Here is a 15,434-nt window from a genome sequence, read left to right as displayed (position 1 = left end):
TCTCCTTCTTGTTCCCGGTCCTTCTTCCCCTAGATCCTTGAAGACACTAATCAGTTCTAATTCATTTTCAGATCCCTAGCGTTTCGCTTGGCGGGGCACACAAATTCATGAATGGATGAATGAAAGAATCAATGAGCGCCCTCAGCCGCAGCAGCCGTGCCAAGAGCCCCGCCCCCTTCCGCTCTACCCGCCGCGCTGGGAGGCCACGGGCGGGTCTCTCGCGACCGTTCGCTGGCGCGTGCGCGGGAGGCCGCGCGCGGCCAGAGGTGGCGGGCGGGCTCCCCGTGCGCGCGCGCGCGCGCCAGGCGGGGAGGGCAGGGGCGGGGCCGGGCCAGAGGCGGGCGGGCCGGCTGGCTGCTGGCTGTAGAGCCGGCGGCAGCGGCGGCGGCGGGTGGCCGGCCGAGCGTGTGCCGGGTGGGAGAAGACGAGGCGGTGGGGATGTTGCCGCCTCACTAAGGAGCGCCGGGGAGGTCGTGGCGCTTGAGGCCCCAGAAAGCGCGGAGGAGCTGCGAGCTGGGGTCGGTGGCTTCGGGCGCCCGCCCGGCCATGGTGGCCGCGGGCGGTGGTTGGCGCGGCAGCGCTGCGGCCCGGGGCCGTGCGGGGCCGGGACGGTCGCGGTGCTGACGCCCGCGGGGCCCAGCCACAGATATGAAGCGGAGCCGCTGCCGCGGCCGACCGCGGCCGCCGCCGCCGGCGCCGGCGGCCGGCCGCCGGGAGGATGGGGCTCAGCGGGCGGTGGAGCTGCCCCAGCCCCAGCCCTTGCCGCCGCGCCGGCGAGCGCCTCCCGGGAGGCAGCTACTGGAGGAGCGGACCGGGGCCTCGGGGCCCGAGGTCAAGGAGCAGGTACGGGGGACAGCCGGCGTCCGGGAGGGAAAGGACGGGGAGCGGGAGCCTGAATGGGAACAGTGGGGGAGGGGGATCTCAGGCGGGAAGACTTGGGCTAGGGCATTTGAGGGGTGGGGATTGTGTAGTTCGGCAGGAGGAAAGGAAGGTCTGGAGAGGCAGAAAAATGGGGAGTGGAGAAATGGAAGTCATGGCCTGGGGTTGAATGGGAAATGGGGGAATAGGGGTTTGGAAAAGTGGTCCTGTGGGCGTTTGTCAGGGATTCTGGATGTGAAGAAGGGACGCTGGAATGTAGCCCGGGAGTAAATGAACTGCAAAGAATAGGTTTACTAAAGGGATACTGAGGAGTTAGCCAGAGGGCTAAATAGTGTAAAGTAGGGAAAATCAATATGCAATAGTAAATGTTATCCTGTTTCCTAGAGGTTGTCTTGACAGTTATAAAAACGGATGTCATTTCTAAGCATTCTCTGATTTGGCCATGATTATATAGTCTTGTAGGAATGTGTTCAAATCTTGAAGAGTCTCTTCGGTAACGATCTATTTCACGAGTAAGCACTTTTTAAAACACCTGCATATGTGTAATTCCAAATCCAGCGCTGTGAACAGAGAATTTATAGGGATAGGATCTGTCTTCTAGGAGTTTACCACTGAAAACATCTTCATGGGAAAACAGAGCTAGAAAGCAGTGTAAAAGTACTCATGGAGTTTCTGAATGGACAGGATGTGTTTGTATAATCCATTCATCAAGCATAGGTGTACTTAGAAATAGGGGATAAAGGTCAGTTTTATCAGGGAGGAGAAGTTGCCACTAGTAGCTGTAGGAAGTGTGGTGAAAGGAGAATGTGGTCTGACCTTGTGGGATTTGCAGAAAAATATTCTGTAGTAATGAACTCTAGTGACAACTTTCCTTTTGCACAGCCCTACTTGAGACCCTAGTAACTTCATCCTTGACTTTTTCAAGACCTTTATTAGACCTACCTCTTTCCCATCACTTAAATAAGTATTTTACTTAGACATCATTCTTCATTATATAGTTTCAGTGACGCACGTACTAGCACTTGGATTTTTTTCTTTTATTCTTTCACCTTTTATTCTGCATCCAGCTCTGAGTAGACTGCATCATCTGCTATCTCTGCCCTTGCTTTCAGGCCATTGAGTGTTGTCCCTGGCTGTAATTTCCTTCCTCATCCTTGTTTTTTATATTCTCTGCAGTACCTATTTGAATTAAAATGTACTTAAAGCTCTGATCCTTTCCTGACTCAGTTCACTTGATTCAACTGACCTTATTGCATGCTTCACTAAAGAGTTCAAGGTTACTTTATTTTCTCTTCTTCTCTATCTCACAGTTATTTTATTTATTTATTTAGCAAGCAAACAAGCTCTCCGCCCAATGTGGGACTTGAACTCACAACCCCTAGATCAGGAGTCACATGTTCTACCAACTAAGCCAGTCAGGTGCCCCTCTATCTCAGAATTTCTGTATTCACTCATCCTTTGCTTCAATTCTAGAGAAAGTAGTATTCATCCTCCTTTTCGAGGTTTATCCCTGTACTTACATCCTTGATTTCATCCCCTCTCATCTGATGTAGGCCTTTGTTAGGTATATTATTTGCTTTTTGTCCTATACCTCAAATAAAAACAAAACAACACAAATACTCTGAATTGTGTAACCCACCTAAGTTACTTTGTTATCTCTTCTTTGCTTCATTAGCAACCGTCTCAGCTTACTCACCTGTATACCTTCCTCATATTACAGTTTGACTTCTATTTTTTTTTTTTAAAGATTTTTAAAATTTATTTGACAGAGAGAGACACCGGAGAGAGGAAACACAAGCAGGGGGAGGGGGAGAGGGAGAAGCAGGCTTCCCGCTGAGCAGGGAGCCGGATGTGGGGCTCGAATCCAGGACTCTGGGATCATGACCTGAGCCGAAGGCAGACGCTTAATGACTGAGCCACCCAGGCGCCCCTACAGTTTGACTTTTTTCTTTTTCTTCTTCTTTTTTTAAAGATTTTATTTATTTATTTGACAGAGAGAGCACAAGTGGGCAGAGTGGAAGGCAGAGGGAGAGGGAGAAGCAGTCTCCCCACGAGTAAAGAGCCCAGTGTGGGGCTTGATTCCAGGACCCTGGGATCATGACCTGAGCTGAAGGCAGATGCCCAACTGAGCCACCCAGGCTCCCGTGACTTTTTTCTTATTTTTTTTACGTTTGTTTATTTAAGTAATCTCTACACCCAACATGAGGCTCCAACCCATGACCCTGAGATCAAGAGTTGCATGCTCTTCCAACTGAGCCAGCCAGGACCCCCTTACAGTTTGACTTCTACCCTTAAACTATTCCAAAACTATTGTCTTCAAGGTCACCAATAATTTTATATGTTTTTTACTTTGTATGTTATTTACTTTTTTTTATTGAGGTGTGACTTATATACGGTGTATAAGTAGGAGGTTCATTCAGCCCATGAATTTTTATAGAATGACTACACCTATGTGACCACTATTCAGATCAACATGTAGAACATTTCCAGTACCCTACAATGCCTCTTTGTATTTCCTCCTAGTTATTACCCTTCCCCAAAGGTAACCTCTTTCCCAGCCTCTGTCACCATGGATTAGTTTTGCCTTTTCTTGAACTTCATATAAATGGAATCATACAGTTTGTACTCGTCTGACTAGATTCTTTCATTAAATCATGTCTGTGAGATTCATCTATATTATTGCTTGTTGAAATAGTTCTTTTTCATTGCTGTGTAGTTTTCCATTGTGTGAATGTCCATGATGGATGCTAAAACTTATTTTTCAAATAAAAAAATAATGCAGGGTACTTGTGTGAAGTTTTCATTATGAAAGAATTATGCAGAGAGATATGTAGCAGTTAGGAAATTTTAAATGACTAAATTTGTTAGTCTTTACCCCATTCCTCATTCTCTCTGACTTCTTTGAACTCTTTGTCACTGTTGCCCATGTGTTCCTTCTTGATATTTTCATTTCTTTTGTCATAATGTCCATTACAGTCCTATTTCTCTGACTGCTTCCTGTGTGTCTTTTTTGTTTTGTTTTGTTTTTAAAGATTTTATTTATTTATTTGAGACAGCGAGAATGAGAGAGACAGAGAGCACATGAGAGGGGGGAGGGTCAGAGGGAGAAGCAGGCTCCCTGCCGAGCAGGGAGCCCGATGCGGGACTCGATCCTGGGACTCCAGGATCATGACCTGAGCCGAAGGCAGTTGCTTAACCAACTGAGCCACCCAGGCGCCCTTTTTTGTTTTCTTTTTTTCTGAATGTTTCTTGAGGATATGTCCTCTGTCGTTAGATCTCTCCTTTATTGTACTGTTTTTTAGCAGGTCTAGCCTATTTGTGGCAAGTACGTAGGTTGTGGAACAGGGTCTCTGGTCTTTTATTCATGGCCTTGTGTCACAGAACCTCCTTGTAGAGTGATCTGGGTTCCAGGCTTGACCTCTTTCCTTAGCTCTACATTTCCATTTTTGTGCTTAATGTTTCCACTATAGACTCAGCATTCGTGATCATAATATTGTGATTTTTATAATTCGATAGTGTCCTTAAAGTCTTGTAATTATTTGATTTTGAAAAGATAAAGATTTCATGTGTGTGTTATGAGGCTGGATGGGTTCCATTCATTCAGGGAGTAAGCTTAGCTAATCAATAAGCATCGAATTCTCACAGGTGACTTTGTTCTCTTTTTCTCATGACATGGAGTAATGCTTGTTATACTTTATAATATGCTGGTATTTATGAATAAGTTCTGAACAGGATGCAGGATTTGGATCTCTAGATCAGTGGCTTGCTATATCCTTAAAACAGAATCCATTATTTCTCTTTTGAACTGTGCTTTTCCCTTTCCTTTTTCTTGTCATCCAAATTGAAGTTGTATCCATGGTCTTTGACTTCCCCTTTCCTTTGACCCCCTTATCCAGGTTTTTGCTGATTCTACCTTCATGACACCTTTCAAATCTTTATTCTCACAGTCATCACCCTAATTCAGCATTTATAAATTCATCTTGGTTGTTGTAATACCTTAACTGTGTTTACTCTGCTTTTAGTCTTTTAACCTCTAGTTTATTCTGCATTCTAGTAAAGAAAAAAAAAGATTATAACTCACTGCCTACTCGAGTTCCAGTAGTAGATAAATATTTGTTAAATGATCATTTCATTTCTTTTTTTTAAGATTTTATTTATTTGAGAGAGCACACATGCACGAGTGGGTGTGGGGGGCAGAGGGGCAGAGGGAGAGGAAGAGGCAGGCTTCCCGCTCAGTGGGGTTTGGGGCTGGATCCTAGGACCCTGAGATCATGACCTGAGCTGAAGGCAGACGCTTAACCTCTTGAGCCACCCCAGCGCCCCTTATTTCATTTATCTTTAGAAACCTTCATTAGCTTATTATCTATAGAAAAGTCTGGAGATCTTGGCATTTAAGGTCTACTTGATACTTACCACTGTTTATTAGAAGAATTGGAGTTAGATGCCCCTTCTCTAGGTTCCCAAGACTTTGTTTGCTTTATAAATTCTCTGAGGCCCAGACTGTTTCATTTACTGTCCTACAACTAAGGCCCACTATGGTATTTGAAACATAGTTATTAGTCTGAGTAATTATTAGAAACATAGGTATGTGGTAGTGCTTCAAACAGATACTTGCTCAATGAATATGCTAATTGGTTATCAGTGTCTCTTCAGAGAAGAAACTCCTCAGAGACTGTCTTACTCTTTTTTTTTTTTTTTTTTTAAGATTGTATTTATTTGTCAGAGAGAGAGAGCACAAGCAGGGGGGAGCAGCAGGCAGAGGGAGAGGGAGAAGCAGGCTCCCCGCTGAGCAAGGAGCCTGATGCAGGGCTGGAGCCCAGGACCCTGGGGTTATGACCTGAGCCGAAGGCAGATGCCTAACCGACTAAGCCACCCAGGTGTCCCGAGACTCTTATTCATCATTGTATCCCCTTAGTGTTTTAACTGGTATGGTAATGGGCAGTCAGTAAATATTTGTTTACTGAGGGGCACTTTCATATACTTATTTTAATTAATTATCCATCTGAAAAACTGTTTGTTCTTTGCTTCTTCCCATTGAAATAATGTTCAAGCTTCCAGGTCTAACTCAAATACCACAGAAACTGTTCTCTGAAGTTGTTTTCCATGTGAGAACCTCCTAAGAGGATCTTTGATTGTGCTTAATAAATCTTCAAATCTCCTGAAATTTCAGTTCTCAAAATTCTGTGATTCAGAAAGTGAAAGCTAGGGTTCTAGGAGATTAAAGGAAAAAATGATTAGAAAGCACTGTAGATAGGTACTTAATAAATACTAATTCTTATCTCACTTTGTTTCTATAATACATTGTTTTGCCCATTACATGGTGTATAGTAGGTTCTGAATAAATATTTGCTCAGTGAGCAGATGAATGAATCAGTGTTTTAGCACTTTTATCCTTCTGTATTCATTTTGTATTATTTCATTTCTGCTTTTAAGTTTTAAATGATTAAGGATAGGAACTAGATCATCATTTTTTCTGCTGAAATGCATAGTCAAGGGCTTTGCTCACAGTAGGTGCTAAGTAATTATTTATTGATGAATAGAAAATGATTCAAATATTTTGAATTTGGGTGATTTGAGTAATAATGATAGTATGATAGAAATAGCCAACTAAAGGAAGTGAGACATTTTTGAGGATGGAGGAAGATGGAGTTTAATTTTGGTTCCTAGAATTCCCTTAGCATCATTGAGAAATTTTCAAGATTATTTTCATGGAAATCAGCACCGTCTCTTTCTTTCTTTCTTTTTTTATTTTAAAAGATTTATTTATTTATTTGAGAGAGAGAGCACATGGAGAAGTTAAGGGAGAAGCAGACTTTCTGCTGAGCAGGGAGCCCGACTCGGGGCTCCATCCCAGAACCCTGGGATCATGACCTGAGCCAAAGGCAGATTATTTTATTTTATTTTATTTTATTTTATTTTATTTTATTTTATTTTATTTATTTATTCATGAGAGACAGAGGCAGAGGGAGAAGCAGGCTCCCTGCGGAGCAGAGAGCCCGATGTGGGACTCGATCCTAGGACCCCTGGGATCATGACCTGAGCCGAAGGCAGACGCTTAACCGACTGAGCCACCCAGGTGTCCCCAAAGGCAGATTATTAACTGACTGAGCCACCCAGGCACCCCTGTACCATCTCTTTCCTCTGCACTATAATGTTAGTACATTGGCAAAATCATAGAAAAGAAAGTAGAGGGGAAGCTGCATATAGTGTATAGGGAACTAAAATCAGTTTGGTATTGCTGGAGCTTAAAGTTTAAAGCATAGATGGTGAGTTAAGAGACTGAAGGAGCCTGGATTGTAGAAGGTCTTTAGTACTATGTAAAAGGGTAATAAGTATAGGAGCAGGATGGTCTTACTTGTGTTTTAGCTGGATTACTTTGGTAACTGTGTAGGGGATAGAATGTTGGACATGGGGATTGAGACATGGACATTGGAGAATTCTTCTGAGTTTTCAGTGTAGAAAGTTTATTAGGCCTCCTTCCAGTCTTATCCACAAGTAACATGGGTAAAGGCCAGGTCCTAAAAACCTGTTAGCTTTGGAAGATTTGATTTCATCAAAGGTAGTAGGGGTAGAGAGCCTGGGACGGTTGAAGCAGGTGGGACAGTGTTCCCTCATTTTCCTGTCTTTGTTCTACTGGGTGCCTCTTAGCCTAAAGATCAACCTAAAGGCTTTTCCACCCCAGTTACTGATGGTGACCTACAGGCATGAGTATCAGAGGCAGCTAAATATTGCAGTCAGGATATTTACTTCATTGCTGGTCTTAGCTGCCATGACTCTCTGTTAAATTTGTCAGCTCACTTTGTATTTTCTTGATGAAATCCCTATGGTACCTTGGAATTATTACTTTTCATCAGCAGGTGTTAATTGTTTTTCATCATTAATATACATACTTGGGGTTCTAAAGGAGTTTGAAAACTGGGTTTTTTGGATCAAGGCTTAGCCTTGGGGAAGAAGAAAAAGTCCTCAAGGGAGAGTAGAGGCTAGACGTTATTGGGAGTAAGGGTTTCCACAAAATACATTGTTAGTGAGACATAGTTGGCAACCTTTTGTTTTAGTTTTGAACCTCTTTGTTAACTCCCAAAGATTCTTTCCTTTTCTCTGTACTACAGCCATGTACACAGTGGATATATAGTAAATAATTGATGGGAAAAATTGAAATCAACCTGAACCTTCTACTTCCATGTTCATTAGGGATTTTTCATCTTATACCAGTAATTGTTCCATCTCTAAAATCTTAGTTTTGAGCTTGCTACACTCTGACATTCACATCATCCTCTATTTTTGTATTTCAAACTTGTTTTAGAATTTCCTCTTCAAGAATTGTTCAGTCTTTGGAACTTCTAGCCGATAGATTATTATTATTATTATTTTTTAAACCATCTTTTCATTGTCAGTCACCTCATGCTTCTACTTTCCTCCTTAGTCAACTTAACATTTCATGGACTATCATAATCATTCCTGTGCATATACCTTCAGTTTCTTTGCCGTTTTCCCTTTCTGTCATATGTGACTTATCTGCAAGTAAATTCCAACTATCATTGCACCAACTCTGAGACTTGACTAAATTCCAGCCATCATTACACCAACTCTGCCTATTCTGCACCTGTGTTTAAGCAACTGAATGTGGCTGGAGAAAAAATGACTATATTGACATCTTAGTTTGTGATCAGGAACCTCAAAGAGTCTATCAGGACTGCCACTCAATCCTATCACATTTCCTCAGTCCAGTCACTTTTTTTTTTTTTAGAGGGGTGGGGAGGGGCAGTGGGAGAGAGACTTTTTTTTTTAAATTTTTATTTATTTATTTGACAGAGAGAGACACAGCGAGAGAGGGAACACAAGCAGGGGGAGTAGGAGAGGGAGAAGCAGGCTTCCCACAGAGCAGGGAGCCCGATGCGGGGCTCGATCCCAGGACCGTGAGATCATGACCTGAGCCGAAGGCAGACGCTTAACGACTGAGCCACCCAGGCGCCCTGAGAGAGACTCTTAAGCAGGCTCCACACCCAGCACCGAGCTGATGCAATTTGGGGCTGATGTCACAACCCTGAGATCATGACCTGAGCTGAAATCAAGAATTGGACACTTTAATTGGCTAAGCCACCCAGGTGCCCCTTCCCTAGTCCATTCACTCTCTCTCTCTTTTTTTTTTTTAATATTTATTTACTTATTTTAGAGAGAGTGTGAGTGGGGGGAGGGGCAGAGGGAAAGAATCTTCAAGCAGACTCCCTGCCAACCAGGGAGCCCCACTCAGGGCTCAGTCCCACAACCAATGAGATCATGATCTGAGACAAAATCAAGAGTTGGCTGCTTAACCAGCTGAGCCACCCAGGTGCCCCTAGTTCTTTCACTCTTAAATCATAGTTTAATTTTTCTCCTCAAACCTACAACACTCTCTTTGTCCTCTTTACTGTCAGCTGATGTCCTTGTTTCCTATTTTAAGGGGGAAAAAAGATAATCAGAAGAGAACTTCCACAAGCTTCCATTATAAATCACCCAGCCTACCTCTATCTGTACCTACATTTTATGCCTTTTCTCCTATTGCTGTGGATAATCTCTTCCTACTCCTATGAAGTCCAACCTCTACATCAATTAAGAGTTTTATTCTTGAAATTATTCCTTCATACTCCTGAATCATTATTTTTTCTTTTCTGTTGCATGCTCTGTATGTTCTGTTCTCAATATACAAAGCTGGCTATAATATTTTCCATTCTAAAAAAACATTATTAATCTTACACTGCTTCTTCATTCATTCTTTTTTTTTTTTTTTAATATTTTATTTATTTATTTGAGAGGGAGAGAGCACAAGGAGGGGAGGGGTGGGGCAGAGGGAGAAGGAGAATCAGATTCCCACTGAGCAGGGAGCCCGACATGGGACTGGATCCCGGGACCCTGAGATCATGACCTGAGCCGAAGGCAGAAACTTAACCCACTGAGCCACCCAGGCGCCCCTTTCGTTCATTCTTTGATTCAACAACTTTTTGTTTGTTTTGAGTACTCTTGGATTACAGCAGTGAGAAAGGCAGACCACAAACCCTGCTTTCACAAAGTTTGTATTCTAGTAGAGGGAATGTCACACTTGATCTTAGCCAAAAGGCCCAGAAGTGATAGTAGAGGGAATGTCAGATAATAAAATAAAATATGTAGTATGTTGTATGGAGATAAATACTATGAAACAATAAAGTAGGGAAGGGGGATAAAGAATGTTGGGGGGTTATGGTTTTATTTATTTAATTTTTTTAGAGAGAGAGTACACACGAGAGAGTGGGGGAGAGGCAGATGGAAAGGGAGAGAAAGAATCTTAAGCAGACTCCACGCACAGCGCAGAGCCAATGTGGCTCAGTCTCATGACCCTGAGATCATACTTGGGCTGAAATCAAGAGTTGGATGCTTAACTGACTGAGCAACCCAGTTGTCCCTCGTTTTATTTATTTTTATTTTATTTTTTAAAAGATTTATTTATTTATTTGAGAGAGAGAGAGAGAGTGTGCAAGCGAGTGGGAGGAGAGGCAGAGGGAGAGAGATAATCCTGAAGCAGACTCCCCACTGAGCGTGGAGCCTGATTCGGGGCTCAATCCCAGTACCCTGAGGTCATGACCTGAGCCGAAATCAAGAGCCAGCTGCTTAACTGACTGAGCCAACCAGGTGCCCCTATTTTTATTTTAAAAATTATTTATACCATCTATCACCATATGACATTATTATAATGTTATTGACTATATGCTGTATTTTTCATTTCCATGACTTATTTTATAACTTGGAAGTTTGTACCTCTTAATCCCCTTTACCTATTTCACCCATTCCCCCTCACCTACCTCCCCTCTGGCAACCACTAATTTGTTCTCTGTATTTAAGAGTCTGTTTTGGGGTGCCTGGGTGGTGTAGTCAGTTAAGTTTATATATATATATATATACACCCCGCATGTTCTTTATCCATTCATCTATTGATGGACACTTAGGTTGCTTTTATATCTTGGCTATTGTAAATAGCGCTGCAGTAAACATAGGGGTGTGTATACTTTTCAAATAAGTGTTTTCAGTTTCTTCGGGTAAATACCCAGTAGTGGAATTACTGAATCATATGGTATTTCTATTTTTAATTTTTTGAGGAACCTCCATGTTGTTTCCTACAGTGGTTGTACCAATTTACATTCCCATTAACAATGCATGAAGGTTCCCTTTTCTCTACATCCTTGCCAAAAATTGTTATTTCTTGTCTTTTATGATACTAGCCATTTTTATTGGTGTAAGTTGATATCTCATTGTGGTTTTGATATGCATTTCCCTGATGATTAGTGATGTTGAGCATCTTCTCATGTGTCTGTTGGTCATCTGTATGTCTAATTTGGAAAAATGCCTATTCAAGTTCTTTGCCCATTTTTTTTTTTTTTTTAGGTAATCTCTACACCCAGTGTGGGGCTTGAACTCACGACCCCAAGATCAGGAGTTGTATGCTCTAGTATTGAGCCAGCCAGGCACCCCATCTGCCTATTTCTTAATCAGATTGCTTGGGGATTTTTTGGTGTTGAGTTGTGTAAGTTCTTTATGTAGTTTGGATATTAACCCTTTATCAGGTACATAATTTGCAAATATCCTCTCCCATTTAGTCGGTTGTCTTTTGTTTTGTTGGTGGTTTCCTTTACTGTACAAAAGCTTTTTATTTTGGTGTAGCCACAAAAGTTTATTTTTGCTTTTGTTTCCTTTGCCTGAGGAGACCTATCCATAAATATATTACTAAGGCAAATGTCCAAGAGACTATTACTGCCTGTGTTTTCTTTTAGGGACTTTATGATTTCAGGTCTCACAGTTAGGCCTTTAATCCATTTTGAGTTTATTTTTTATGTGGTGTAACAAAGTGGTCCAGTTTATTCTTTTGCATGTGGCTGTCTAGTTTGCCCGGCACCATTTATTGAAAATACTATCTTTTCCCTGTTGTATATTCTTGTCTCCTTTGTCTTAGATTAATTGACCATAGAAGCATGGGTTTATTTCTGGGCTCTCTACTCTGTTCCACTGATGTATGTGCCAGTACCACACTGTTTTGATTACTGTAGTTTTGTAGTATACCTTGAAATTTGGCATTGTGATTCTTCCAGCTTTGTTCTTCTTTCTTTCAGATTTTATTTATTTATTTATTTGACAGAGAGATAGCATAAGTAGGCAGAGAGGTAGGCAGAGGGAGAGAGAGAAGCAGGCTGTCTGCTGAGCAGGGAGCCCAACGTGGCGCTTGACCTGAGCCAAAGGCAGCTGCTTAACCAACTGAGCCCCCCAGGCGCCCCTTTGTTCTTCTTTCTTAAGACTGCTTTAGTTATTTGGGGTCTTTTGTGATTCTATATGAATTTTAGGAATATTTGTTTTAGTTTCATGAAAAATGCTGTTGGTATTTTGATAGGGATATCATGGGTATTTTAACAATATAAATTCTTCCAATCCATGAGCATAATGTATCTTTCCATTTGTTTGTGTTGTCTTCAGTTTCTTTCATCAGTGTCTTATATGTAAGTTTTCAGAGTATAGATCTTTCACTTCCTTGGTTAAATTTATTTCTAAGTATTTTATTCTTTTTGGTACAATTATAAATGGGATTGTTTTCTTAGTTTCTCTTTCTGCTACTTTGTTATTAGTGTATAGAAATGCAACTGATATCTGTATATGAATTTTGTATCTTAACTAAATTCATTTATTAGTTCTAATAGTTTTTTGGTGAAGTTTTCTATATACAGTATCATGTCATCTGCAAATAGTAGCAGTTTTACTTCTTCCTTACCATTTGGATGCATTTTATTTCTTTTTCTTGTCTGATTGCTGCAGGTAGGACTTCCAGTACTATGTTAAATAAAAGTGGTGAAGGTGGACATGTTTGTCTTGTTCCTGATCTTAAAGGAAATGCTTTCAGTTTTTTTTTTACCATTGAGTATGATGTTAGCTATGGGTTTTTCATAAATGGCCTTTATTATGTTAAGGTATGTTCCCTCTAAATTCACTTTGTTGAGGGGTTGTAGTTTTAAATAGCATCAGGAAAGGCATCCCTTTGGAATGGGATATTTGAGTAAAGACCTGAAGGATGTAAGAGACAGAGGCATTTAGAGTATCTGGGGAAGGGCATACTTGGTAGAGGAAATAGGAAGTACCCTGGGCTAGAAGCATGCCTCTGCTTCTAAAATTTGTGTTTGAGGAACAGCAGGAGGCTGGTGTGGCTGGAGTGCAGTGAGTAAAGAGGATGAGTAGTAGATGAGCTCAGAGGGGAAAGGTGGAGAGAGGAGCACTGGATTGTGGAAAGTTGTAGTTTGTGAAGGGTCTTGTAGGCATTTGTAAGGATTTCAGCATTTACACTGAATGAGATAGGAAGCCATTGGAGAGTTCTGAGTAGAGGAATCATGTGAACTAACATTCATTTTAATCCAGTCTATTGGCTACACTACTGGGACTGAATGGGTATGTGGAAGCAGAGAAACCAGTTAGGCTCTTGCAGTAATTCAGGCAAAAGAGCAAGTCATATGAAATAATTGACCACAAGTAGGAGAGTGCTCCTCTTTATAACTACTCAAAGAATTGTCTGCATTTTTGCTTTCATTTCCTCTCTCCTCATTCTTTCTTGAACCCACTACAGTCAGGCTTTTGTCTCCATCATTCCACTGAAATACTTATGTCAGGGTCATCATGGCTAAACCCAGTGGCCAGTTTGCAGTCTTCATCTCACTCAACCTGTTGCATTTGACATTGTTGATCACTCTATCATTTGGCTTCTGGGACCTTGCTCTCTTGTTTTTTTCCCTATCTCAGTGGTGGTTCAGAGGGTTCAGTCTGCTTTTACAGTCTATTCTCCTTTCTGATATGATCTCATCAGATTGTACTGCTTAAAATTCCATCTGTGTGCTGATGGTTCCCACATTTATTTATCTAATCATGACCTTTCTTTTGAGTTCTAGACTTAATTTCAGTTGTCTGTGCCTATGTCTCTTTTCATTTGGATAGTCAATAGATTTCAAACTTAATGTGTATAAAACTGAATTCTTGATTTTTTCCTCCCATTCTGCTTCTTTCCAGTCTTTCCCATGTCAATAAATGGCACTATCATTCTCTCATTTACTCAGATCAGAACTTGGAAGTTGTCTTTGATTCTTTTCTTAACTTCATATTCACATTCAGTTCATCAGGTCTGGTTGGTGCTACCTTCAAATTGCATGAGACTTTTCCCCACTAGCTCTGTTGCTACCCTAATCTTAGCCTCTATCATCATTCATCTGGATTACTGTAAAAGTCTCCTAACTGGTCTGATTATATTCTTACTTCTCCCCACCCAGTGATATTTTATACACAGAAAGATTGGTATCGTCCTGTTAAAGCTTAAATCAGAGTTTGTCACCCCCTAATTCAAAACCCTATGGTGGCTTTCTGTCACAATGGAAAGCTTACTTTGTTCTATAAGATTCTACATGATTTGCCTCTTGGCCTTCTCTAATTTCCTTCCAGTCTTCCTCTTGTTCACTGAGCTAGTAGTCATACTGGCTGCTTTGATGGTCTCAATATATTAAGCATGCTTAATGCTTTAAAAATTATTATTTGAAGAATTCTACACTTGGTAGTTTTCTTTACCTGAGATGTTCTTTTTACAGATGTATCTATATATTGGCTATAGTTCATTCAGTTTGCTGTTCACATATCACCTCATAGAACCCTTTCTTGACTAGCCTTTTTAAAGTAACACTTAGTCATTCCCTTTCCTTCTTTTTATTCATGTCTTTTATTCACCTGGTACTGTAAGATACTTGTTGTTTATTATCATTCTTCCACATTAAAATATATGGTTCCTGAGGGCAGGAATTTGGGTCTGTTTTTCTCACTGCTATATCTCTAGCTTCTAGAATTGTATATAGAAGGTACTTAATAAATATTTCTGAGTGAATTTGTAATGATGGTTTTTTTTTTTTAAGATTTTGTTTATTTATTTGTCAGAGAGAACGAGCACAAGCAGGGGGAGTGGTGGGCAGAGAGAGAAGCAGGCTCCCTGCTGAGCAAGGAGCCTGATGCAGGACTTGATCCCTGGATCCCGGGATCATGACCCAAGCCAAAGGCAGCCGCTTAACCGACTGAGCCACCCAGGTGTCCCATGAATTTGTAATGATTAAGATTGAGTCATTTTCTGACTTCAGATCCCAGCTCTGTGACCTGAGACAAATTACTTAAGTTCTCCAAGCCTTAATTATCCCATATATGTAACATGGTATTATTACCTATTTTATAGGGTTATTGTGAGGATTTAAAAATCCACATAAAACACTTGTTGAAAGCCTGATATCAAGAAGCTATCATTATATTTTTAAGGTACAGGCACAGAATGTGTGAATATAGAATTCTTTTTTTTAGTGTTCTCATCTGGTTTTAGAAAGAAAGATAATAGAAAAAGATGTGTCTTGACCTTTGATTTGTTGTTTGTATTGAACTATTCTTTTACTTTGTTCAGCTTGTAAAGGAGGCTTTAATTTGTGCATTTTTCCCTTTAGGGAACCTTTTATTTATTTATTTATTTATTTATTTATTTATTTATTTATTTATTT

General features: G+C 41.0%; 1 protein-coding gene across 8 annotated transcripts in view; it reads left to right on the top strand.

Annotated features, from left to right (window-relative positions):
• Nucleotides 1-353: 353 nt before the first annotated feature.
• The window catches only part of MAST2 (microtubule associated serine/threonine kinase 2), a 219,652-nt gene continuing 204,571 nt past the window's right edge, over nucleotides 354-15,434 (top strand). For all 8 annotated transcript variants that reach the window (XM_035018675.1, XM_035018682.1, XM_035018679.1 and 5 more), the window contains exon 1: nucleotides 354-843. In XM_035018675.1, the coding sequence (XP_034874566.1) occupies nucleotides 649-843 (195 nt within the window). In that variant the 5' untranslated portion in view covers nucleotides 354-648. The remainder of the gene's footprint in view (nucleotides 844-15,434) is intronic.

Source organism: Mirounga leonina, unplaced genomic scaffold, assembly GCF_011800145.1.
Source record: "Mirounga leonina isolate KUSES-001 unplaced genomic scaffold, KU_Mleo_1.0 Mir_173, whole genome shotgun sequence".
NCBI classification, from domain to species: Eukaryota; Metazoa; Chordata; class Mammalia; order Carnivora; family Phocidae; genus Mirounga; species Mirounga leonina.
The sequence above is the reverse complement of the archived record's forward strand: the minus strand, read 5'-3'. Positions and strand labels throughout refer to the sequence as shown.